Source organism: Brachycentrus maculatus, unplaced genomic scaffold, assembly GCF_059751285.1.
Source record: "Brachycentrus maculatus isolate JH-2025_06_01 unplaced genomic scaffold, ASM5975128v1 h1tg000124l, whole genome shotgun sequence".
NCBI classification, from domain to species: domain Eukaryota; kingdom Metazoa; phylum Arthropoda; class Insecta; order Trichoptera; family Brachycentridae; genus Brachycentrus; species Brachycentrus maculatus.
Genome location: NW_028280877.1, coordinates 241,479 through 266,107, shown reverse-complemented (window position 1 = coordinate 266,107; position 24,629 = coordinate 241,479). Strand labels below are relative to the sequence as shown.

Genomic DNA, 24,629 nt, shown 5'->3' with positions numbered 1-24,629 from the left:
GTAGTAGATTCTCATTGGCTGATACATAGTTGGTTTGTACTACATATATATATATATATACTTTGGTTGATATTATAAAAAAGTCCTTATGAAACCATGTTTGAAGGACCACTTTTGTATTTTGTTCCGAGTGAATAGATGTAGTACAATACAACTCTTGTCTAAGGAAGTAGGTCATAATACAATTAGTAAAGATGTTTTGTAAATATAATTTTATGTCGTTGTTTAATTTTGTAAATAAAAGACATTCTAATATAAAAAGTGTTTAATTTATATATTCCTGTAATTAAACATTGTCACATCAATAGAGATAATATAAAATATTAATAATACACCTATGGATGTGTAAATAAAGAGATGATGATGTACTAAATATTATTTATCCCATACTTCAGATCATTGTTTATAAAAAAATTAACATTAATTTCTTTAATCACACCTTTCGAATTTTGACTTATTTGATGAATTAGTTCTTTAACCTATTAAAAGGCATTTCAGACTGGTCCGATAAGTGGAAACACACTTGCAATGGATTCTACTTTAAAAATGCCGATAAAATATAAATTTGATGTATGTTATTAAATTTAAATCACCCTGTGCAGATTTTTCATTGATAAAATGTAGTGTTTTAATTTTTTTTATTAAATTTACTAAATAAGAGAGCACACATTTAAAATAAAAAATGGTACATCCCTTGTGAAATTTCCTATTCCTATTTTACATAATGGTATGCAGATGTACTACATATAGATCTGCAATTACATACTAAACGAAGCAGGCATGAATAAGTATGTAAAAGGAACTAATAAAAAGTACATATGGCTCACTCCTTTCAAGAACGTCATAAATAAAAAATCGTCAATTTTCAGTTGTGCATGTTTTCGGAATGCCCATAAAATGTACTATATCCCAGCAAAAGCGACATATTTTTAACTTAATATTTACCCGTACAGGGCAGAAAGTGGTGTTTTTGCATTTTGAAGAAAAGGTATTGTTTAATTATTTTTTTTAAATATACTAACTATTTTTCAAATGGAGAAAAAACCTTCAGGTTTTACCTAAAAAGATCTGTTGCACAGTAAAAATTTTAATAAGTGGCTTGATATTTATTTTTAATACATTGTATTATATTTTGTAACTTTAAAAACATTCTCCTGAAAAATCAAGTTTTTTGATTTATGGCGTTCTTGAAAGGAGTGAGCGATATATGTACCTTGGGTGGGTATTTCACTCAGTATAAACATTCCTTAGATTTAGATGTGAGAAAAATTGTGAGGATGATAATGTGCATTTTCGTAAATTACACAGAAAAACATTTGACAGTAAAATCTTCAAAAAATTGTCGCATGTTTGACTCTCACTACACAAAAGCAATTTTGCAGGATAATTATACTTGTAACTATTATCCGCACCCAATGGTGCATTGGACACTCCATTACATCAATGCAGTGAAGAAAGGTGAATTTTTTACGCAATTTCAAGTCATTTTAAAATCCATTCCGAAAATGATTCAACAGTTGAAATGCAATATCAATTTTCCATATATGTAGTTAAAGAAGTTTGCTAATTTCATAAATACATGTGCAAGTGCATATGAAGTCATACAAATAATTTTTTATACATTAATATCATTGACTCGCTATTTTTTTTAACATATTCAACGGTTTAAAATAATGTCAAAATTTGCAAGCTTTTGAAAACCCATCATAACTTTGTTCAAAATCAAATCCTAGTTTCAATTCAAACGTAAATAAATGTATTCCTTTGTGATTTCAAAACACATAAAACCGACTAGGAATTCTTTTCAAGAACACAACTACCATGCTTGGTTTAAGTCTGAGGGATAAACTAAGAAACGAAGAAATCTGGAGCAGAACCAAAATAGTGGATATCATGGATCGCAAGACTAAGATCGCAAGGATATCAGACTCAAGTGACGATGGGCGAGACATGTTGCAAGATATGACCTTGCAAGATGGACCCCAAAAATTTTGAGATGGAGACCTTGGGATAATAAAAGAGGCATTGGAAGACCTCAAAAAGATGGCCTTACGACATAGCCGCTGTGGGGGATAGAAATTGGCTGAAAACATGGAAGGATATGGAAGAGGCCTATATCCAGCAGTGGAGGACAGAAGGCTACAGAAGAAAAAGAGGAAGTGTTAACATGATCACTATTCTCAGAGGTAAAGTTATCAGTCCTGCGCTTAGGGTACCAGTCCAGGGTAGTATTAAATAAATATTATATTCATTTTGGCTCTGATTTGAAACCGAGACTATGAAGTCTCAGACACGAGCTCGGTAGCCAAGCACTCTAACCACTACACTGCGAAGGCGTAACATACAAAAGAAATTAATAAATATCATGGGGAGTGTCAAAATAATTATTTACAATATTTTGATTGTGTTTAAATACTTGTTTACAAATCTGGATTATCTCCGCTTAAGGAGTTATTAGTTGTCCGCCTCCGTAGTGTAATGGTCAGCACGCTCGGCTACCGTTCTGGAGGTCCCGGGTTCGATTCCCAGGGGGGGTCAAATAAATATAAGTGATTTTTCCACTCTAATATTTATTCTATATTACCCTGGACTGGTACCTGAAGCGGGGGGCTGATCACCTTTCCTTCGTGTGTTAACGATCAAGATAACACTGCGTTTGTATGATGCAGTGCCCTATGCACCAGTGGGGTGCGGATAAGGGTTTGAATGAATAAGGAGTTATTGTATAAATTTTTTACATCTCAACATAAATGAAGAAGAATATGGAAGTCTGGGTATTTACAGCCTAAGACTGTAAGCGGCAAACCAGCGTATGACGGTCGTAAAACCCTGTAAATACCCAAACTTCCATATTCTTCATCTATGTTGGGATGTCAAAGAAATAATTATTATTTATAAAACCCTATTTTTGTATATTTCTCCAAAGTTCAAACATTATCTCACGGCTGAGTGCAAAATTTTACATCGTCTCTTTATTCGCACGGCCACTATCACATCACAAATAAATTACTACTTTATTACTTTACTTCAGCCTTCTTCTTGTGTCCAGTAAAGAACAAAGGCCTCCCTCTTGGACTTCCACAGTTGTCTGTTAAGGTGAGGACTGACCGGAGTCATTTCATCGTAAGGTAACACGTTGCGATGCGAGCATTCGTATAGTCAGTACAGTGAGCTGAGCTGCTCGTTCCGAGTGCTCCATCCGAAGTCGGATGCTCGCTGCGAATGTTACCTTATGACGAAATGTGGAGGTCAGTCCCCACCTTTAGACGCGACTCTTTTCCAGTGCAGGCATGTCACTTTTTAAATATCATCAGACCATCTTGTTTGGGGCCTATTCGCGCTTCTGCGTCCTGTTCTAAACAACTTTTTCGTCCATCAAATAAATAAATTCTTCTTCTTCTTTATGAGCCCTCTGACCTCCGCTGCTGGATATAGGCCTCTTCTCCTTCTTTCCATTCCCTCCGGTTGGTTGATGCTTGCAACCAGTTTCTACCCCCCACAGGGACAATGTCGTCAGACCATCTCTTTTGATGTCTTCCGACACCTTTTTTGTTTTCCCAAGGTCTCCAAGGTAGAATTCTTGGGGTCCATCTTGCGGGGTCCTGTCTTGCAATAAGTCTTATAAATAAATTAGTGCATATAGAATGAGTGTCAGTTGGCGGTGGCCATGGGCTGCGTGGCTGTGAGGATCGCCTTGTCCTGAATGGTGAACTCGGCCTGGTAGACCTTCCAGGTGACCAGGTAGTCCCGGACTAGCTTGAAGAGCGTGTAGTAGTTGGAGAAGAGCAGCAGCGCCAGGGACAGCACGTGGTGCCACTCGGTGGTGTTGAACAGCAGGAAGAGCTGCAGCAGCACCAGTGATATCTGCACGCACAGCAGCACGCACAGGATGGAGGACGGGTTGTGGAACAGTGTCTGGAAAAAAATACACATTATACTTTTCTCCGCGTCTTTCATTTGGGCAGTGACTGTACAAAGTGTTGTTTTCGAGAAATTGCAAACCTTAAAAAAAAAATACAGAATACCTCATTCTTATTTCATATTGTGTTAACAATTTGCCAGTTACTGCACATTTCAAGAAAACTTAGCTCGCGTAAATGTAATTAATTAAATAATTTAAAATTACGAACTAATGCTTCATTTTCTTCGTAACGAGTATAAAATCACATCATATGGACGTAAAAGTTTCAAACACCGTAAAATGGTGCAGAATGCATCGAAACCAAAGGTCACAGTGGATTTTATGAAACAGTAGTTTAAATATAATACCTATCCATTTTTAATTTAAGTAAAACTTAAATTAAAAATGGATAGATATTACCATAAAGTGTGTCGAATCAATTAATGAAATATATTTTTTGCTGTGGACGTTCCTTGAAAAACAAAAAAAAAGGAATTTTACTGTACATATAAGTAAAGTACAGCTCATTGGGAAAAGTAAGGGTAAATCCCTCTTTCAGGAATTTTGACAAATTTAGAATTTTGTAATTGGAATAGTACAAGTACTTTATTTATTGTTTCGGCATTAACTTTGTGGTAAGACATGTTACAATGATTAAAGAAAACACTTCGTTTTTTACCACTTGAGTTTTATTAAAGACTACATGTTTCAGAAGTCAAACTTCCATCATTCAGGTCTGTATAATAACTGTATTATTATACAGACCTGAATGATGGAAGTTTAACTTCTGAAACATGTAGTCTATAATAAAACTCAAGTGGTAAAAAACGAAGTGTTTTCTTTAATCATTGTACAAGTACTTATTTTGTGTAACTCATTTATGTGAATGACTTGATTTATTTAACTATTCTGTGAAATTCCTGAAGGAAAGGTTAAGATATAAAAATTTAAAAAAACATCTCTATGGTAAAAAATATATGATTTACTATATTGCGTCTGATTTTATAATATTTGAAGTTAAATATTTAATATTTTTGAGAACTATATTTCAGGCAGAAAAGGGTCACTTTTGCTTGAACAAGGATGGCATCAAAAACTGTATTTTGCTAAAAAAAAAAATGTGTATTACGGCAGAAGATTTAATTCATGTGCAGTTTGCTAGATTATCTTCTAGTACTCACGTAAAAGCGCGTGTGCATATCGTTGCCCGGTTCGGCAGCGGTCATGCATCCGCGGGCCGTGTAGAACGAGCGGCCGTGTCGCACCGAGGTCCCAGATGCCCACAAGGTGCGCTGGCACCAACCCTTATCCCCACTCTGCAGCATCATGGACCCACCCCTCACCCACCTGGAGAGAAAGCAAACAAAGGTATGAGGAGAATCTTCTTCCTGGCTCCATCCCAAACAGTCGGGGTCAGGTCTCTTTTTAATAATAAATTCGGATAACTTATATAGCGCCATTTTCGTAAAATACTACCTCAAGGGCGGTCCTCAGGTTGTGGGTCCTACGACCTCGGACAAACTTCTTTCCTCCGCTTCACTTTGCTTCAAGTTGGCCCTGTCACATTCCCAGTCTCTGGTTCACCGAGAGAAGAATTACCCTCGGTGCCAGACAGGGTAGTGCATCTTAGTGTTTGTTTATTTGACTATAAAGTTTTCCGCTGTCATTGGTCAAGTGATGATCGATTAACGGATTAAACTAATGAGCATAAAGATCCATTAGAGATAGTGTATGCGACAAGTAGCCGAATATTTCGAGTTGCCGCCATCCACCATTTATGAGCCGCCGTTAACATGTGGGTCGAATGTTCACAGCTTTTCACTTCTTCGATTCATGCCTATATAAGATGTCAATCTATACTCTATTATAAGGAGAATAATAAGAGTATAACTTTGAAAACCAATGTTTGGATAAGGGAAAAGACCAAGGTAACAGATGTGGCTCAAAGAATCGCGGAACTGAAGTGGAACTGGGCAGGTCATGTGGCACGCATGTCTGAGGATAGATGGACGAAAAAGGTGCTCGACTAGAACAGGACGTAGAAGCGTGGGTAGACCGCAGACAAGATGGTCCGATGACATAAGGAAAGTGGCGGGCCTGCACTGGAAGAGAGTCGCGTCCAACAGAGAACTGTGCAAGTCCAAGAGGGAGGCCTTTGTTCAATACAGGTCACAGCAAGAAGGCTGAAGTAGTATAACTTTTCATTAATTTATTAACTGTGGACTTACTTTCCGAGGTGTAGCGCTGCGCGATGGAGGTGATCGCAGTAGCGCGCAGACAGGCAGTGCGTGGCGTGGTGGGTGAACAGCCCCAACCACACGAGCGCAAGGTGACGGATCACTCGGTAGACGTCAAAATATAAAAACGGCTGCAATAAAAGAAAATAAATCTGTAAAAAAAAGCTTCAAGACAGGGGATGGGATTGAATTCCCGCATTAACAGCCACAGTACCAACGTAATATTTTTATGCATAGTTTTTTTACCAAAAAAAAAATACTGATTGCAATTAATCATATTTCATCAACATATTACAATGTTTTAAAAACTCATATTTTTTTAATATGTAACCACTACCAACATAAAGATTGAGAAGTTATTTCTTCTGTATTACTTTAAAGAATATTCACCTGAAATTACTAAATAAAATAACATGTCAAAAAGATGTCGGTTACAACGAAACCCGGTCGCTGGTCAAATAAAATTCATGCGGAAAAACTATATATGTAGTTGTTATTTTATTCTATAAGATGCAGTTCCACCAAGAAATGTAAGTATAAAACTTAAATCTAATGACATTTTAATCTTACAAACTACACAATGTTTTGGCACAACTGTATCCGGCTCACGGCATACTGATTGCGAAAAACTGGAATATATGTATGTACAATATATACAAATTGAAAGCATAATGTCTTTTGAAAGTAATGCATTGAGTAGCCTGTACCTGCGCAAAGCACCAGGGCACGTAACTGGAGTAGTAGGCCCCGACCACAGAGCTGAAGATGACCTGCTTGAGGCGGTGGTTGAAGTCGGCCTTGAGCAGCTCTACCTCATGCCTCACGGCCGGCGCGGCGGCGGCGCAGCAGTGCGGGGCGCCCGCCGCGCCAGCCTCCACCTGCAGCAGCGGGCTCAGCTGCCACCCAAACAGCAGCAGGTACACGCTGGCCCTGTGGACATAGCGGATAGATAGAGACAACCATACGGGATTATTTTGAGAACTTTTTCGCTACCCCCATTTCAGCTTTCAAAGAGAACAGCTTGAGGTGCGTTGCAGGAGCCTGGGTGAGGACTTATCCGACATCAGATCTGTGTTAGTTCATAGGGAACTCTCACAAAAAATGTTATCATACATAATAAAAATGCTGAAGAAGATTGGTACCATAAACCAAGCTAGGAAACAAAATATTGTGTGTTAAAAAAGTGGTACATATGTATTACACAAATTAAATAATGTATGGTAAGGAGAGTTTTTTATTACCATACCACAAAGTTATCAATGCATTTAATATACAAAATATAAATATAAACAACTCATACTGCCTGAATGTATGAAGAATGAAAAGAGTCTGAAAGAATTTAAAAATAAATGTTTTGTTTCAGAGGATGTAAATATATGTGGATGTCAATTAAGTGAAATAATGGTTGGTATTAAATATAATACATATAAGGCAACTATAGAAAAAAAAATACTTACGGATAACAGAGATAAAAGATGCTTAATATGGGATGGATTTGTATCAAATGATAGGTGCACCATCCCAGGGTGCACAGCATTATTCCAAACACTGTAAACCTGCAAAATAAATCACTATAAAATGTAGATACGTCGAAGATAAATTTTTAAGAAATAAGATTTGTAATAAGGGTCTCAACTTGATACATACGAAACATCTATTGTTCTTTTTATATGAAAGAACTTGGAAGTCTTAGCATCCCTGGGCTTACGACCAGACATTTGGCTGGCTTTACTTATTTCACTCACTCTTTTCAACAACGTCATATATCAATAATTTTCAATTTTCAGTTGTGCATATTTTCGGAATGCCCTGAAAATGTACTATTTCCCAGCAAAAGCGGCATATTTTTAACTCAATATTTACCCACTACAGGGCAGAAAGTGTTGTTTTTGCATTTTGAAGAAAAGGTATCGTTTAATTATTTTTTTAAATATACTTAATATTTTTCAAATGTTGAAAAAACATTCAAGTTGTACCTAAAAAGATCTGTTGCACAGTAAAAAAGTTCAATAAGTGGATTTATATTTATTTTTAATACATTTCATTATATTTTTAAACATTAAAAATGATCTCCTGAAAAATCAAGATTTCAGATATATGACGCTGTTGAAAGGAGAGAGCGATATCATCCGTAGGGAGATTTATCCAGTGTCTGATATAATAAATAATATTATTGTTTCCGGGAAACACTTACAAACGTCTTTTACATACTGTTGGTAGAGAGTGGGAGACGCTTATAAGCGTTCTATTTGCTTACTTTTGGTAGAGCGCGAGAGACTCCAAAAAACATTGTACAGATGAGCATTGAATTTTTTTCTCTATTTATTTATTTGGGTTATTAACAGCAACATTTGTAAAACAAAACATTAAAGAATATACATTAAACAAGCCGATTATAGTTAACCACAGAAACATAAAGATTAGTACAAAGATTAGTTTTTAAGTTCTGAAGTTCTAGTTTTGAAGTTCTAGTGATTCAAGAACAAGGTTTCTAAATTAGTTCATAGAACTTATATAGAACTCATATAGAACTTCCAAGAATTTGAGTAGTGTGGTTGTCAATAATGGGTAGAATTGGTGAATGTTACACGTGTGTAAAGTGATCACTTAAACCAGCCTATGACGGTCGTCAGCCCCGTAAATGCCCAAACTTCCATATTCTACGAGTATTTTACAAGTATATGAAAGTAATGTTTTGTTAGTTGGGGAGAATGCTACGAAGTTTTCAGTAAATATCAGTAATTTTCCAATTTTAGTTGTTCTATAAACAACATTTTGAGTGTGTCCAAACACTTGTTCACAAAATCTGGATTATCTCCAATTACAGGAGTTATTTTCATATTATTTGAGTATTTGTGAATTTGAGTAGTGTGGTTGTCAATAATGGGTAGAATTGGTGAATGTTACACGTGTGCAAAGTGATCACTTAAACCAGCCTATGACGGTCGTCAGCCCCGTAAATGCCTAGACTTTCATATTCTTCTTCATCTTTGATGAGATGTCATAAAATAAGGTTTGGATTAATACGGTTTTTGACAATGAAAAAAAATGGTGGAATTGTTACCTCAAGGATTGTATGACAAGGGGAAGGATTTTGGCGGGAGTGACCGCCTCTGCTGCAGTAGTGATCAGGCTGAAGAGCAACCTCCGACCCAGCACCACCAGGATGAACAGGACCAGGTGGCGGTCAACCAAGTAGAAATTCTGCAATTATCACAACACGGCAATTGTAGCTCGGTATTGCACTCCTCCACAGTTTGGTGGGTCAATGCTTTTGGTGGAGATGAAGGTCAAAAGACGAAGATGTTCTATTTATTGATTTGGCGTTTAATTTGTAGAACTCCATTTTAATTAATGTATTCATTTTAAATCAAACACAGATTTTTTGAGTCTACTAAGTTGTATTTTATTAACAAAAACACATAAAAAAATTATATTGTGACAATTGTTTCGCCTTGTTAGGGCATTATCAAACGAATGATTGAATGACTCAAAAAATCTGTGTTTGATTTTAAATTAATACATAAGATGTTCTATTATTGTCATTTAAGTTATAATTTTGTAAAACATTGTATGGTAGATGTCCACCTCCATAGTGTAGTGGTTAGCGCGCTAAGCTACCATGCTGGAGGTCCTGGGTTCGATTCCCAAGAGGTTCAAAATAAATATTAGTGATTTTACACTCTAATATTTATTTAATATTACCCTGGATTAGTACCTGAAGCGGAAGGTTGATCACCTTTCCTTCTTGTATTTATCGATCAAGATAACACTGTTTCTATATGATGCAGTGCCCTATGCACCATTGGGTGCGGATAAGAGTTAGAATGATGTATGATAGATGTTGGAATGGTGATGTAAGGAAAGAATGCAAAACTGAGATAATGGAGAAAAAACCTTCAGGCTTTACCTCAAAAAATCTGTTGCACAGTAAAAAGTTTAATAAGTGTCTTGATATTTATTTTTAATACATTGCATTATATTTTTAAATTTTAAAACGTTCTCCTGAAAAATCAAGTTTTTTGAGACGTTCTTGAAAGGAGTGAGCGATATGACAGAATTTGTTGGTGATTACCATAGTTTGACTAGTGTAAGAGTGCGGCAGCCACCACACGGTCCTGTAGAGGTTGAGGAACTGGCTGCCGGCCGCCAGCGCCGTGAAGGCGAACATCATGGCCTCGAACAGCAGGTCCCCGTCGCCCGGGATGCTGGGGAAGGGGATGTGACGTGGCGCGCAGGGCAGCTCGCAGGCCGGCGCGGCGGGCGTCTGCCCCACGGGGCCCGCAGGCCCGGCGCCCTTGGCCGGCTCGGGCGGCGCCGCCGGCGGCGAGTGGCGCGCCGCGCGCGGCGCCCGGCGCCCACCTGGCGCCATGCTCAGCGCCTCCTCCTCGCTCACCAGGAACGGCGTACAAGTCTGGGCGGACAAAGACAAACACAGATGATGAAGAATATGGTATTTACGGAGTTTTCATTCAATTACATGGGAAAAATTCTCGTTTATGCATGTAATATAACTGATATTTATTTTTTTATGTCATATAATATAATATGTCCGGTTGTTTTTTTATTATTTTTTTTTTAAAATATTTATTGGAAAACCAAAAGAATATATACAAAAATAACATACTTTAATAAAATTTTAAAAAAAAGAAATTCTATTTACAGGTTTTCACTTAAATAATCTAAAAATAAAAAATAAACTGTCATATACATAAAAGTATAACTATATCATAGTCATAGTGTAGTGGTTAGCGCGCTAGGCTACCATGCTGGAGATCCCGGGTTCGATTCCCAAGAGGGTCAAAATAAATATTATTGATTTTTCAGTCAAATATTTATTTAATATGACCCTGGACTGGTACCTGAAGCGAAAGGCTGATCACCTTTCCTTCGTGTATTTAACGATCAAGATAACACTGCTTTTATACGATGCAGTGCCCTATGCACCTTTGGGGTGCGGATAAGGGTTAGGAGATATCATAGTCATACATGAGAAAGTGACCAAGTGCATTGTTTTACAAAAATGTGATCATTGACTATTTGACATCTTACTAGCTTAATATTGCCCTGAACAAAATCCCAAAGGATTTTAAACTTGGTAGTATCATATATTGACTTGTTTAAAATGACTAACTGCATTGGTGTTTATTTTTTTGGCAAGCAAAAGTGAGTTAAATGGCCCTCCTGAACATTTTGCGTTTTGGTAGTTGGTCACTTTCTCCTGTACGACTACGATACACAAAAATAACATAATATAATAAAAGAATAAATAAAAATTAATTACATTTACAGGTTTTCACTTAAGTAACTAACTAACTAACCATCACGCCGCTTCCCCGCAGGGGTAGCAGAGAGAATCGAACGCCACACCACTCTGTCTTTGCAAACATTCTTTGCCTCTTCTACATTCATGCATCTCCTCATACATACCCGACGATTATTACGACTCCTGACCCGGCCGCTTTCAAGTATTTGACATACCTGATTGTGCCAAGTTTTCCTCGGTCGTCCTCTGCTTCTTTTTCCAACTACATTCGCCCCATAAATTTGTTTAACCGTTCTTTCTTCACTCATACGCTCCACATGTCCAAACCATCTCGACACACCTTTCTTAATTTTATCGATAATGCTTATGTCAGCCTTACATTCTTTCCTTATTTCATCATTCGAACATCTATCAAACATCGTTTTGCCACACATTCGTCTGAGGGATCGCATTTCGACTGCATTCAGTCTGCTTTCATCCTTCTTTTGCCAACTCCATGCTTCGCTTCCATACATAAGGGTTGGAACCAGAACTCCATTGTGTACTGCCAGTTTAGCTTCCGCTGATAGATTTTTATTTGCTAAAACTGATTTTAGTGCACCATTCACTCTGTTCCCAGCATTCACTCTCCTTTCTATGTCTTTATCAATCTTTCCATCCCTAGAAAACTTACTACCGAATATCACTTAAGTAATCTAAAAATAAAAAATAAACTGTCGTATACATAAAAGTATAACTATATAATTAACTTACATGACATGTTTTTATCTAATAATAGAAATTTTCTTTATCAAATAGTCAAATAAACATTAACAATATTTCTCTTAAACGTATTAAAAGAAACATTATTGATGTCTATTTCATTAAGCATTACATTGCACATATCGCAGGCTCGTGTGGTACCATGGTTAGCGTCATGGACTCTCGTTCATAGTTTCTCTGTTTGAACCCACTCTACCACAATTTGATACCCATTTCTAATAATGAGCCGCTTAGGCACACATAAATAGTATGAAATTGAAGTATTTTTGTAAATAATATAAACACTTATAGTTTTTGATATTTTTATTATTTTATTTTTATACCTGACAATGGAACCAAAGCCCGAATCTTCATTCTCAATTTTATTAATAAATTTAAGTTATTTTCTTATGTTACTTAAAAATACAACATTTTGAGTCCAAATCCTTGTTCACAAATCTGGATTATGGAGTTATTTTTAGATCATTTTTGACATCTCAATAAAGATGAAGAGGAATATGGAAGTACGAGTAACTAACTAACTAGCCATGACGCCGCTTCTCCGCAGGGGTAGGCAGAGAGAATAGAGCGCCACACCACTCTGTCCTTGCAAACATTCTTCGCCTCTTCCACATTCATGCATCTCCTCATACATACCCGCCGATTGTTACGACTCTTAACTTGACCACTTTCAAGTATTTGGCATACCTAATCGTGCCATGTTTTTCTCGGTCTTCCTCTGCTTCTTTTCCCACTAACATTCGCCTCATAAATTTGTTTTACCGTTCTTTCGTCACTCATTCGTTCCACATGTCCAAACCATCTCAACACACCTTTCTTAATTTTATCGATAATGCTTAATATAAGTACGAGTATCTATAGGGTTTTCATTAATTCATTCAAACCCTTATCTGCACCCGATGTTGCATAGGGTACTGCATTGTATAGAAGCAGTGTTATCTTGATCATTGAATACACAAAGGAAAGGTGATCAACCTTCCGCTTCAGGTACCAATCCAGGGTAATAGGTAAAGGTGATCAGCCTTATGCTTCGGGTTCTAGTCCAGGATCATATTAGATAAATATAAGCTGAAAAATCACTAATATTAATTTTGACCCTCTTGGGAATCTTATCTGGGATCTCCAGCACGGTAGCTGAACGTGCTGACCACTACACTAGGGAGGCGGACAAAATTTACAGGGTTTAGGTCAGTGTTTTCTTACACATTCTTTAACCATGTACCTACACTAAAGTGCTAACTAACTAACCATTACGCCACACCACTCTGTCCTTGCAACATTCTTCGCCTCTTCCACATTCACGCATCTCCTAGAAAAATTTCCAAATACTTGTTCATTAATCTGGGTCTCTCCACTAAGGAGCTATTTTACAATGAGTCAAATTAAAGGAACCCTTAAGGCGTTTGTCCACTACACAGAATTACACGGAATTTTACCATCCGGCACGTCAGTTAGCATTGTAAAACGATGATTGGCTTGTGCTTTTGTCCATCTTTCTTCGGATCGGAGCTCTTGATCGGTGCGTGAACACGTTGCGCGTAAATTCGATCACGCTAAACTGTCGTAGTCGCTTTCATTTTTCAAAACTGGACTGCCGGAAGGTAAAATTCTGGTTAGTGGACAAGCGCCCATACAGTATTGACACAATAAATTATATCAAAGTGTAATAAATTATAAAAGATACAAAAAATAAACAGTTAAATTTCATGTATGAATGTATAGTTTGTGAGTCTATACTCAGTTTTAGTTATAGTATTACCTAGTTTATAATGAATCGAATTGGAATGAGGAAAATGGCAGTAATTGCTAAGGCACACGGATTTGCATACCCGTACTCGTACAAGCTTGGTTGATATACGGGCTACTGAAAGCCCAATTTTTAATCACTTGGATGATGTGGAAATATTGTTAGTAAAGTGCATTTACCTTAAAAAATATCAAAGGAACTATGTACGTCGAGAAAAAGATGTTTTAGAAAATTATATTTCTTAAGGTTTGATTTGGAAAATTGAAAGTCTAAAATAGTTTATCTTCAAATTAGGTTTTGTGAACTGTAATAATTTATAAAAACGTCCGAAAAAAATCACTAAAAATATTAATTAATCAGCGTGACTATGTTTATCACAGATAAGTACCAACTGACAAGATGTTGATAACAATTTGACATTTGATTTGTGGCTGTGTTCATTGCGCAAAATTGTAGATTTTAAAATACATCACCTTTCTAATAGTCGATTCCACCCTTTTGGAATTGGACGTTTGTGTCATAACTTTTGAACTGTTGAGAATTAAAGGTCGCCTGACGAGGGGGTCTTTCACGATGCGACGCCTCCTCGACACTCCGCTTGCCGATATTTGAGGCGCCTGAATATTGGCCCAACGCTTGGCCAAGAGCAGGGTCAACCCGCCGAATACCGCCGGTAGGATATACTTAACAAGAGGTCCGCTTTCATTTTCCGTACAACTCATCACTCACATGTTAAAACGTTTTTGATATTCAATCTCGTTCACCCCTTGTCCATAACACGTGAAAACTTCGGCGAAAACAAACTTCACCTCTCACACGTCAAACGAGAAAAGACAAAAATAAGACAGTGTTGCTGCTAAAAATAATATTTCGTGTTGAAAAATGAGATATATATTAATGTATTTTTAATGTTGCAACTTTCTTTACGTGGGAAAAATGGGATAAGTTAGGCGACTCACTCACAAATTATTGCAGGATTCATTTTCTACCAATACGAAAGCACTAATTAACATATTGCTCACTCCTTTCAAGAACGTCATAAATCAAAAATCGACAATTTTCAGTTGTGCATGTTTTCGGATTGCCCAGAAAATGTACTATATCCCAGCAAAAGAGGCATATTTTTAACCTTATATTTACCCGCTACAGGGCTGAAAATGTTGTTTTTGCATTTTGAATAAAGGGTATTGTTTAATTATTTTTTTTAAACATACTAAATATTTTTAGCGGGTATGTATGAGGAGATGCATGAACGTGGAAAAGGCGAAGAATGTTTGCAAGGACAGAGTGGTGTGGCGCTCTATTCTCTCTGCCTACCCCTGCGGGGAAGCGGCGTGATGGTTAGTTAGTTAGTTTTTCTAAATATTTTTCAAATGGAGAAAAAACCTTCAGGTTTTACCTAAAAAGATCTGTTGCACAGTAAAAAGTTTAGTAAGTAGCTTGATATTTATTTTTCATAAATTGTGTTATATTTTTAAACTTTAAAAACGTTCTACTGAAAAATTAAGTTTTTTGATTTATGACGTTCTTGAAAGGAGTGAGCGATATATTAAATATTTGTATAATGTAAAAGAGTATATCAATATCACTTATCCGTAATTTCAATACGAGATAGTAACAGGTGAGAGGTGAGTCGTAAAGCTGTAATCAGAGAAAGTTCAAAGTTTAAGGCCCCCCTCAATTCTTCACTTTTTGCTCAAAATGTTATGAGAAATACAGGAAGATCTCTAATTTGAACAATAATAAAAATAAAACCTTAAACATTTTGTTTAAAATCTCACTTTGGCCTTTTCTGTCAGCTATAACATAAATCAGTATATTTTGCTTTCACTTGCTGTAATTATCAGACTATGTTTCTTCGAAAATTCACAATTATAAATATATATACGTATAAAGAATACAAATTTATAGAAAATAAAAATAAAAACAGACAAAAACACACATCCTTGCTTCCATTCTTTAACATTGCAGTAATTCAGTATCCTCTAATTTTACGGTGTTGAAATATATAATTTAGTATGCATATGAAACACAGTGAGTTTTTTTTTAACAGCATGGATGCTAAACTAAAATGAAACAACAACAAAAAGAAATAACCATATTTTTATTCCTAAGCAATATTATGCGAGATACATATTTAAAATATATTTACATTTATTTGGCAAATATCCAAGATGGTGTATTTCCTTTGGCCTTGTCATTTATTTTAATATTATAAACCTTAAGCACATCTCTGAGGTTGTCACATTCTTGAAGGAATTCAGGGTTTGTTGACTCCATGGCTTTTATTCTAATTGCATGTCTGAATTTGACAAAAGCGTTGATCAATTCAAGGTCCACACTGCTCTCTTTGGTTTGTATTTTATCTAAAGATAGACCGAAGCAGTTCAAAGTATTCTTGATGTATTGTGAGATAAGATAAATTGCTACGGGTTTAAATTCTTCAGAGCTTGCATTAAGAGGAGGTTTGGTAGTTAGCATGTTGGTGGTTTGGGAAGCAAGATTAATAATAGAAGTTATGCATTTAGCAGTATCGAAATCATCTCTGAGTGCCGTGTTGACGGCAGTTTTTGTATTTTCAAGTTCTGAGAGTAATTTGGTTTCATCAATAGCACAGCTGCTTGTATGGTTATTCATGTAAGCGGAACAACTTTCAACAAAATACTTTAGCTTCAACAGAACAGCCTTGGCATTTTTCATCATGGCATCCGAGTAATCCATTCCGTTTCTGTAATGTGATAATATACAGGCCATTCTGAAAGTGGAGGCATCATGATTCTTTAGGAGGGTGTCGATACTCATTGTGTTTTTCAGTGATTTGGACATTTTTACGTCTCCCGTGAAATGCAAGTGTCCAGTGTGCAGCCAGTAGTTGACCCATTGTTTATTACCGTGATAAGCGCATGATTGGGCTTCTTCATTTTCATGGTGTGGAAATTGTAAATCTATACCTGTAACAAAAATGTTATTGAACAATATTATTAGTTTTACTACCCGCAGACATTAGATAACTTCCGAAGGCCATATATCAAGATACATAATAGAAGTCTAAATGTAATCTGACCTAGGTGCCCTCTAATTACAAATGGCTGTATAAGGCACAAACTTTTGAACAGCTCGCTAGCGAGTGTTTTTGCCTAGAATTTTCACTCATGAATTACATGAAATTATAGCAACTTTAAACATAAAGAGTAAATCCACTCACAAGTAGGCATAGGCTATGAAACTTTTAAAGTTGAAGCCTGAGTAGGGACATGATAAACGGTGTTGCATAAGCCGTAGCTAGATTTCAGAGTCACTTGGACGTTAGGTAATTCAAAAAAAAAAAAAAACAGCTCGCTAGTCTGTTTTTGGTTGGTTGAAAGATGTTCTGTGTAAGTTTAAAAAAATATAATGAAAATTAATAAATAACACTCCACAGAAAAATAGAAAGGAAAGGAATATTTCTTGAAGGAAGAATGGTTTATGGTTTAGTCATGTGGAACGAATGAGTAAAGAAAGAATAGTAAAGCAAATTTTTGAGGCGAATGTAGTAGGAAATAGAACCAGAGGAAAAATTGGCATGATCAAGTATAATCAAACACTTGAATATGGTCAGGTCAGGAGTCAAAATAATTGGCGGCTATGTATGAGGAGATGCATTCATGTGGAAGAGGCAAAGATTGTTTGATTAGCGTGGGGTTCTATACTCTCTGCTCACCCCTGGAGTAACCGGCGTAATGGTTAGCCAGTTTAGGGGTTAGAGTAATACACACATTTTACATAAGTATCCCCTTTGTAGTTTCTAGAATCAATATGTAATAAAATAATAACTCGTCAAACAAATAAATGAATAAGCACCTCCAGCATGGAAGTCGACAGTTTTACCAAACAACCATGAAGCCATGGCGGAGCATTCTATATGCCAGCCAGGTCTGCCATTTCCCCATTGAGATGCCCAGTACTTTTCCCCGGGTTTCTGGGCCTTCCATAATGCAAAGTCAGCCGAGCACTTCTTGTTTATAGAGTCGGCATCAGGTTGGGCTTCCTGCGCTTTTTGTAACTTTCCATAATCACCGTACCCTGCTGTATCAAAATATACCGATTTATCTTCTCCAATATATATGAGATTTTTTTTGGCAATTTCCGCTATGAAATCTTTTATTGTAAGAATATGTTCTGTTACTCTCGTAACTATATTTGGTTTTGAGACTCCTAAATCAGTCATATTTTTCCAAAACTCTAGTTCATACTCTTCGGCGATCTGTTCCGGTTTCTTTTTAGATTCCTGACTTCGTTTTATGATTTTGTCATCAATATCCGTGACTCCCATAGAAGTAATCAGATTAATGTGAAAGAAATCGGTTAATATTCGCTGTATTATGTCCAATTTTACATAGCAGCTGGCATGGCCTATATGAGCTGAGTCGTATACAGTAGGACCGCAGGAATACCAAGTCGCCAAGTTATTGTTTAATATCAAAGGGACTTTTTCCTTTGCTATACAGTTGTATACGGATATTCCCGTATCTACACCTGAGGGTCGCTGCCATTCCCCATGACTTACAGTCGATTGGAACTTAATTTGATCAAAGGGATACTTAGAACGTAACCTTTTTACCGGCAACCTCAGAAATTTCATATTTAGTGGTGGTATAGTAAAATACTGCAGCAAATTTAAATAACGTCTTTACTGATTAAAGTTATATTTATTCTTCAGTTTTAAACCATGGTTTTTCACCAAACAATTTATTTTGAAATCAGCACACAGTGGTAAACGTTAACGAAGTAAGGCCTGTTTTTGACATTTTGAGGTTATAATTTAATGTCAAATGTTAAATTTGCGTTGGTACCGAATCTTATACAGAACCCGATCACCTGATATTATACTTTGTGATTCGTATCTTTACATTTCGAACCCGATCTCATTATGAAAATGAAATCTGCTTTCCTCTTTTAGAAGCGCGTTTTTGCCAAAAAAATTCACTCGAGAATTACATATAATTTATAATAACTTTGATCATAAAGAGTAACCGTGCTGCGAATGAGGAAAAAACTTTAAAACTTATAAAATGTGAGTCTAATTTGGAACTTAGATATGTTAGATTTTAGAATTTTAGGAACGTTAGGTTAATCCAAAAAATTCTCTTTTTAATATAAAGAAAAACAAATAGTTATAAAAAAAACGGGGTGATGTATTCTTGAACCTCACAAAATTACGATCCCGAAGATTTTCCGCACGGAAAATAAAAACGTTTGTTTTGGTCAGTAGTTTTGGTATGGGATTCATGCATTCGGAACTCTGAAATAGGAAAACGTCGGTTGAAAACTTCCGGGTAGGCTTAGTAGTTTTTTTTTAATTCGGTTGTGTCTTATTTTGCAGTTAGGGGAGAAAAAGGGTTATTCTAAAATAACAAAAATACGAAAAATGACTCATTTGATCATTTTTACAACCCGGTTCCATTGAACGGGTTTCACCAATATAGGAGTACGACTGATTTTACCTATGAAAAATGACTCGTGCGATAATTATCAAAACAAATTGTCGGTGGTCGGTGTCATTCGTTTGCTTTATTTTCACAGGTAAATTACTGAATTATAACTGATTTTATAGAATGTACATAATTATTGTGAAATTTCGGTGCGTATTCGTCAGTAAATATTTTAAATACATGTGTGTGACATATCTAAAAATATTATGAACTTTCTAACCTCTAATTTTCATTTCAGTTTTTGTGGAGATACAATTATTACTGTGATAAGGAGTTATTAACAGAAATCTGCAAATATGATGAAATATTCGGAAGAGGAAGAGGTCCTGTCTGACAAGTCAATCTGTGCCGGGGTCAGAGCAGATCTCAAGATGTGTTTATTGGCATCTGAATGCTGTAAAACGGTAAGAAAACCTGAGCTCTAACACTAGTATGCCATAAAAATGAAATGTGTTTTGAATAAGTTTATTTTTTATCAACATTATCTGTTAATATCCTTCTCCATCCGCCGTTGGGTAGGACCAATGGAGTTCTGTCACAAAAAAATAAGTATTATGGCGAATTCAAGGCATCACAAACTTCCTTTTTGTTAAAAAAAAATTCTGTGGCGGCCATCTTTATTCCTTCCAAAGTTCTTAACTGCTTGCAAAGTTTAATATTACAGGGCCTTACAGACACCTTCAACACTAAATCGCTATAAGGTTCACATTACTAAACTGCAAATGGTGGTCATTAAATTGAGTGTACAATTTTTACTGATACGTTAATACATTGTTTGCGGGAAATGCTTAAAAGCGTATTTTACATACTATTGGTAGAGAGCAGGATTTGCTTAAAAGCGTTCTATTTGCTTATTTTTAATAGACCGCAAGAGATGCCAAAAAACATTGTACAGACCGTAATTGGGTATGCGGTTACTTGTGATTAGTAAACTGAGGGTCAGACGGCAGACTGTCCGAGTATAATTAGGGTTGATGAAAAAACTGCCCGAAAACAATGTGTTAATAAATAAATAAAAAAAAAGCATTTTGCAGTTCGAAAAATGGCGAATATCTCTTGTCACTAAAGTATAATCTTTTCTTCACAGCTACAATAAAACCTCTATATAAGGGACTAATTTGGGGGAGGGGATGTCAGTTAAAGCTAAAAGTCCTTGAATTTTTCATCAATGATTTTTTTTTGAAATATCAATTCTATAGATATAAACAATACAAAACACAAACGAAATTCTGTTTATTGTCGTGACAGTAAATATGTAGGACACTCGACAACAAATGTGACTGAAGTAAAAATCGTGTGTCGGACACTCGTGAAGTGACGTTGCTGTTTGATATCGACGCGCTTGCTTTTGGTAATCCTGTTTTGAAAAGGAAACAAAGTTTTGTTTGCACTTTTGAAGTTTATTGTATTTGTTTATAATCAACTCTCTAAAATTACGAAAATGGATACAATATTTACTGACCGGATTTTATATCCTTTATATATCGAGGTCCGTTATATCGAGGTTTTACTGTTTTACAATATTGCTTAAATAAATTAATATGTGTACTTTCTTTTATTTCAGTTTAAGAAAACTCCCCGCGAATGTTTGAATGTAAATGATGGCTCTGTTCCTCAGGAATGTCAAGCGCTTCGAAAGACATTCTTTGAATGCAAGAGGTCCATAGTAAGTATAACGCACAAAAGGTTTCTTAATTTGTTTGCATTACTCACAAATTTGTTTAACATTAGTTAGGTTGTGGTCACTGTGATACACTCGAGAACTTCCAAGTCAGAGGTTGGTGCTTTGGTGTCTGTAAATTTGTATATGTGATTTCTAGATATACATTTTCTAATTTAAATGAGTGTCTCATAAGAAAAGTCTAGTTAGCCCATCCACCAATAAAGATGACAATCTGTTCATACAACACACTATTCAATTTGTTAATATTATTCAAATGTTTCACATTCATTTGAAAATCCCATAAATAGGCGAAACAATTGTCACAATAGTAATTTTTTATGTGTTTTTGTTAATAAAATAACTTAGTAGACTCAAAAATCTGTGTTTAATAAAAATTTATAACAAATTACATTTTATTATGAAATCAGTAACCGAAATATACTTATGTCATTTTTTTAAATAAAGTTATTGTCATTCAGTTTTGGTGTAAAAAAATCACTTCAATGACACCTAGAAAATCGTTGACTTTGTGGGAGACTGTGACAAATTGATCTTGCCGGCGTTTCGCCCGCTTTGTGTTGCAATGGGTTAAAAAATGCATTAATAGAAACATAAACGACAACAGAAATTAGTTTAATAGAAGCAAGAATTGAAAACTTCTAATATGAGATGTATCAATGTTTTTTTCTCCGTCACCTGTGGTAGGTAAGTTTTACATTTGCATTTAACGACTTTATGGTTTATTTTTATTATCTGTCATTGTATTTGTTGGTGTCTATTGCTGTTTATTTTATAGCTTCAGATAGAGCTAATGAATAAGAACAATCTGGAATTCTGCTTCAGCTTGTTAGATTCATGCAAATATCACTCTGGTATAGAAACCATAGCGCTCCGTAATATCTGTAGGTAAAGCATTGTAAATCCAAATGCTCAAATCCAAGTTAAAAAATAATTACTTTTTTAGAATTTTTAGCTGCCTGTTTTGCTGACATTGAAATTTTTTAACAAAACAACTTATTTGTCTCTCCAGATTATAACATTTTAGATTTTTTTACCTTGGTTTGTTAAATTTTCCTCTGATCGATGAAATTCTCCATTTTAAACCCTGCTTCAGATGTTATCAAACTGTATGAAATTTAGTTTTTTGCTTTTGCAAATGTGTTTAAAAGCTGTAATGGTAAAGGTTAGTTTATTTTGTTAATTTTTTATTATTTTTTTTAAATAGGTAATACGTTTTACCTCCCATTTACACTTTATAAAATTGTCGTTAATATTTTTTATTGTTGATAATCTAGGGATTTATACCATGGCGAAGTGGGAAAATTCCAGAAGCCAAGGAAAGTACCTAAACGGCGCGTTCCCCCTTCACTCTAATAAAATAATGCAACTACTTTTTTTTTTATTTCTGGCAAATTTGGCATTGTTAATGAATATTTTATTTTAATAAAATGATTTTGTGAACAATGTGATTGTTTTAATTATAAAAATAAACATATACACTAGTGTTTTGTAAACAGAAATCAAACAAATACAAGGGAATAGTAGAAATTAACTAAATATACATACATATGTACATATTAGATAAAGTTATTGAGAATGAGACGTGGACAACTCACCTATCAGAGGACTCAAGTTTTGTATGATTATTATCATCATTCTTATCCACACCCAATCGTGGAGAGAGCACTGCATTGAATCCATGCAGTGTTAACCTGAGCATTGATGTTGAAAAGGCAAGGTGTTCAGTCCTGCGCTTCAGTTACCAGCCCAGAGTGATATTTATGTGAAAAATCATATTTCAATTCAACCAAAACTATCATCCAAGCTAGACAAAAGCGTTAACTATGGGGGCAGATACAATGTAAATTGTATTTTGATAATTTGAAAATACCAAAGAAAGGAGACAACAAGTGTAGTCAGTAGACATAATTAAAGTCTATAAATTATTTCTTTTTTCTAATGCGGTTAAAAACTAATTAGTTTCAAATACCTTCAACCCATGATACTCAACCATAGTAGTTATATGAGCATTTTTCTATAGAACCATATTTCTAATACTTTAGTTTTCTTTGAATCCATAATTAGCTTAGGGCGCCATACAAAAAACAATAAAGAGATGTTTTGTTTATTGTTTCGGCATTAACTTTGTGGTAAGACATGTTACAATGATTAAAGAAAACACTTGTTTTATGTTACTATACAGACCTGAATGATGGAAGTATAACTTCTGAAACATGTAGTCTTTAATAAAACTCAAGTGGTATAAAACAAGTCTTCTTTAATCATTATAAAAAGATGTTACACCATACATACAATTCTCATGTGGAGATTGAGGTTGAAGTCTCTAATACTACTTACTACAGCTGATGAAGTGGTTTCTCGCCATTTCTATGACTTTTGATCTCTAGGAAGTGGTCCCACTGGTCACAGCCAACAGTTTAAAAAACACTTTTTAAACCACCTACCTGGGAATTATGTTCACCAAGAAAGTAGTCTACAATATGAATAATATGTATTAATTTTAAATCAAACATAGATTTTTTGAGTCTACTAAATTGTATTTTTATTAACAAAAACACATAAAAAATCATATTGTGACAATTTTTTCGCCTTGTTAGGGCAATATCAAACGAATGTTCGTTTGATATTGCCCTAACAAGGCGAAACAATTGTCACAATATGATTTTTTATGTGTTTTTGTTAATAAAATACAACTTAGTAGACTCAAAAAATCTGTGTTTGATTTAAAATTAATGCATAAATTAAAATGGAATTCTACAAATTAAACGCCAAATCAATAAATAAAAATGAATAATATGTATTTATGTATAATATATTCATATTTTATTATATTTTAATAATCAAAAATTACAATAATCTGTAGACCATGGGACTTGTATCAATACACTTTAATACAGGACTATCATAAAAGAAAAACATTTTACATTTTTTTTTTCTAAAAACATTTTAAAATAAGTGCAAAATGTATTCTGAGAACATTGCATAAAATACAAACATAAAATACCGGTAAAAAACTAAAGATACATGCTAATTGTCACTACATTCTTTACATGTGTTGCTTCGGTGCTCACCACAGATTGGATGTCTGTCGTAAATTTTACGACTGTCCTGTAATCTAGGGTTAGAGGCTATCCCAAAGCTAGCTTAGGAGTCATGACGATTAATGATGAGATGATGAAGTACAAAATTCAATCCCTGGTTTTCTAATTTATTTATTTATTTATTTTCCAGCTTGACAATCGCAGGAGATTCAGAGGCACCAAAGGATATTAGCAGATAAATAGAGTCAATATTTTCATTATCAAATATTTATTTTAGATCAAGTTTTAAATGTAAGTTTGTTATTAAATGTAATTATAAAAATGATAATTGTTTTATTTCTTTGAATATTTTCCGTGTATTTTGTTACATATTAACACACTCAGGACGGATGTTTTTTACGCCTGTGGACCGCTGGCGACGGGAATGGATAATTATATACATATAGGTAAAACCCTAACAAAGAGATTGATACATAATATTCATATGTAATATCTTCATTTCTGACCTGGAAAGAACGCC

At 35.1% G+C, this 24,629-nt stretch overlaps 3 protein-coding genes across 6 annotated transcripts; 1 reads left to right on the top strand and 2 right to left on the bottom strand.

The window, feature by feature from the left end:
• Positions 1 to 252: 252 nt before the first annotated feature.
• LOC148309406 (transmembrane protein 39A) lies at positions 253 to 14,735 on the bottom strand. Its single transcript, XM_088260133.1, has 8 exons — positions 14,387 to 14,735; positions 10,214 to 10,552; positions 9,203 to 9,342; positions 7,596 to 7,694; positions 6,846 to 7,068; positions 6,130 to 6,269; positions 5,083 to 5,248; positions 253 to 3,915 (listed from the first exon to the last, which is right to left on the bottom strand). The coding sequence occupies exons 1-8, from the start codon at positions 14,633 to 14,635 to the stop codon at positions 3,652 to 3,654; spliced, it is 1,620 nt and encodes a 539-aa protein (XP_088116259.1). The 5' UTR covers positions 14,636 to 14,735; the 3' UTR covers positions 253 to 3,651.
• On the top strand, positions 14,456 to 24,437 carry LOC148309404 (cytochrome c oxidase assembly factor 5). Of its 4 annotated transcripts, XM_088260135.1 has the most exons (5): positions 14,502 to 14,586; positions 19,276 to 19,475; positions 19,623 to 19,788; positions 20,949 to 21,050; positions 22,343 to 22,506. In XM_088260135.1, exons 3-5 carry the CDS (start codon positions 19,681 to 19,683, stop codon positions 22,394 to 22,396), a joined length of 264 nt encoding a protein of 87 aa, XP_088116261.1. In that variant the 5' UTR covers positions 14,502 to 14,586; positions 19,276 to 19,475; positions 19,623 to 19,680; the 3' UTR covers positions 22,397 to 22,506. The 4 variants fall into 4 exon arrangements, with proteins under 4 accessions (XP_088116263.1, XP_088116262.1, XP_088116261.1 ...); XM_088260137.1 differs by lacking the exon at positions 19,276 to 19,475 and having other exon boundaries at positions 14,456 to 14,586; positions 22,343 to 22,502; XM_088260136.1 differs by lacking the exon at positions 19,276 to 19,475 and having other exon boundaries at positions 14,486 to 14,607; positions 22,343 to 22,502.
• CysRS-m (cysteine--tRNA ligase-like protein, mitochondrial) lies at positions 15,999 to 18,722 on the bottom strand. Its single transcript, XM_088260134.1, has 2 exons — positions 17,754 to 18,722; positions 15,999 to 16,864 (listed from the first exon to the last, which is right to left on the bottom strand). Exons 1-2 carry the CDS (start codon positions 18,532 to 18,534, stop codon positions 16,068 to 16,070), a joined length of 1,578 nt encoding a protein of 525 aa, XP_088116260.1. The 5' UTR covers positions 18,535 to 18,722; the 3' UTR covers positions 15,999 to 16,067.
• Positions 24,438 to 24,629: the final 192 nt, after the last annotated feature.

Coding starts and splice junctions, on each gene's coding strand:
- LOC148309406 (XM_088260133.1), bottom strand. CDS start 14,635: ATGAGTTGTACGGAAAATGAAAGCGGACCTCTTGTTAAGTATATCCTA. Junction 7,069..7,595: donor ATCTTTTATCTCTGTTATCC/GTAAGTATTTTT, acceptor CTATGTCCACAG/GGCCAGCGTGTACCTGCTGC. Junction 6,270..6,845: donor TGCCCTGGTGCTTTGCGCAG/GTACAGGCTACT, acceptor CTTTTATTGCAG/CCGTTTTTATATTTTGACGT.
- CysRS-m (XM_088260134.1), bottom strand. CDS start 18,534: ATGAAATTTCTGAGGTTGCCGGTAAAAAGGTTACGTTCTAAGTATCCC. Junction 16,865..17,753: donor TGTCGACTTCCATGCTGGAG/GTGCTTATTCAT, acceptor TTTTTGTTACAG/GTATAGATTTACAATTTCCA.
- LOC148309404 (XM_088260135.1), top strand. CDS start 19,681: ATGATGAAATATTCGGAAGAGGAAGAGGTCCTGTCTGACAAGTCAATC. Junction 19,789..20,948: donor CATCTGAATGCTGTAAAACG/GTAAGAAAACCT, acceptor CTTTTATTTCAG/TTTAAGAAAACTCCCCGCGA. Junction 21,051..22,342: donor TTGAATGCAAGAGGTCCATA/GTAAGTATAACG, acceptor TTGATAATCTAG/GGATTTATACCATGGCGAAG.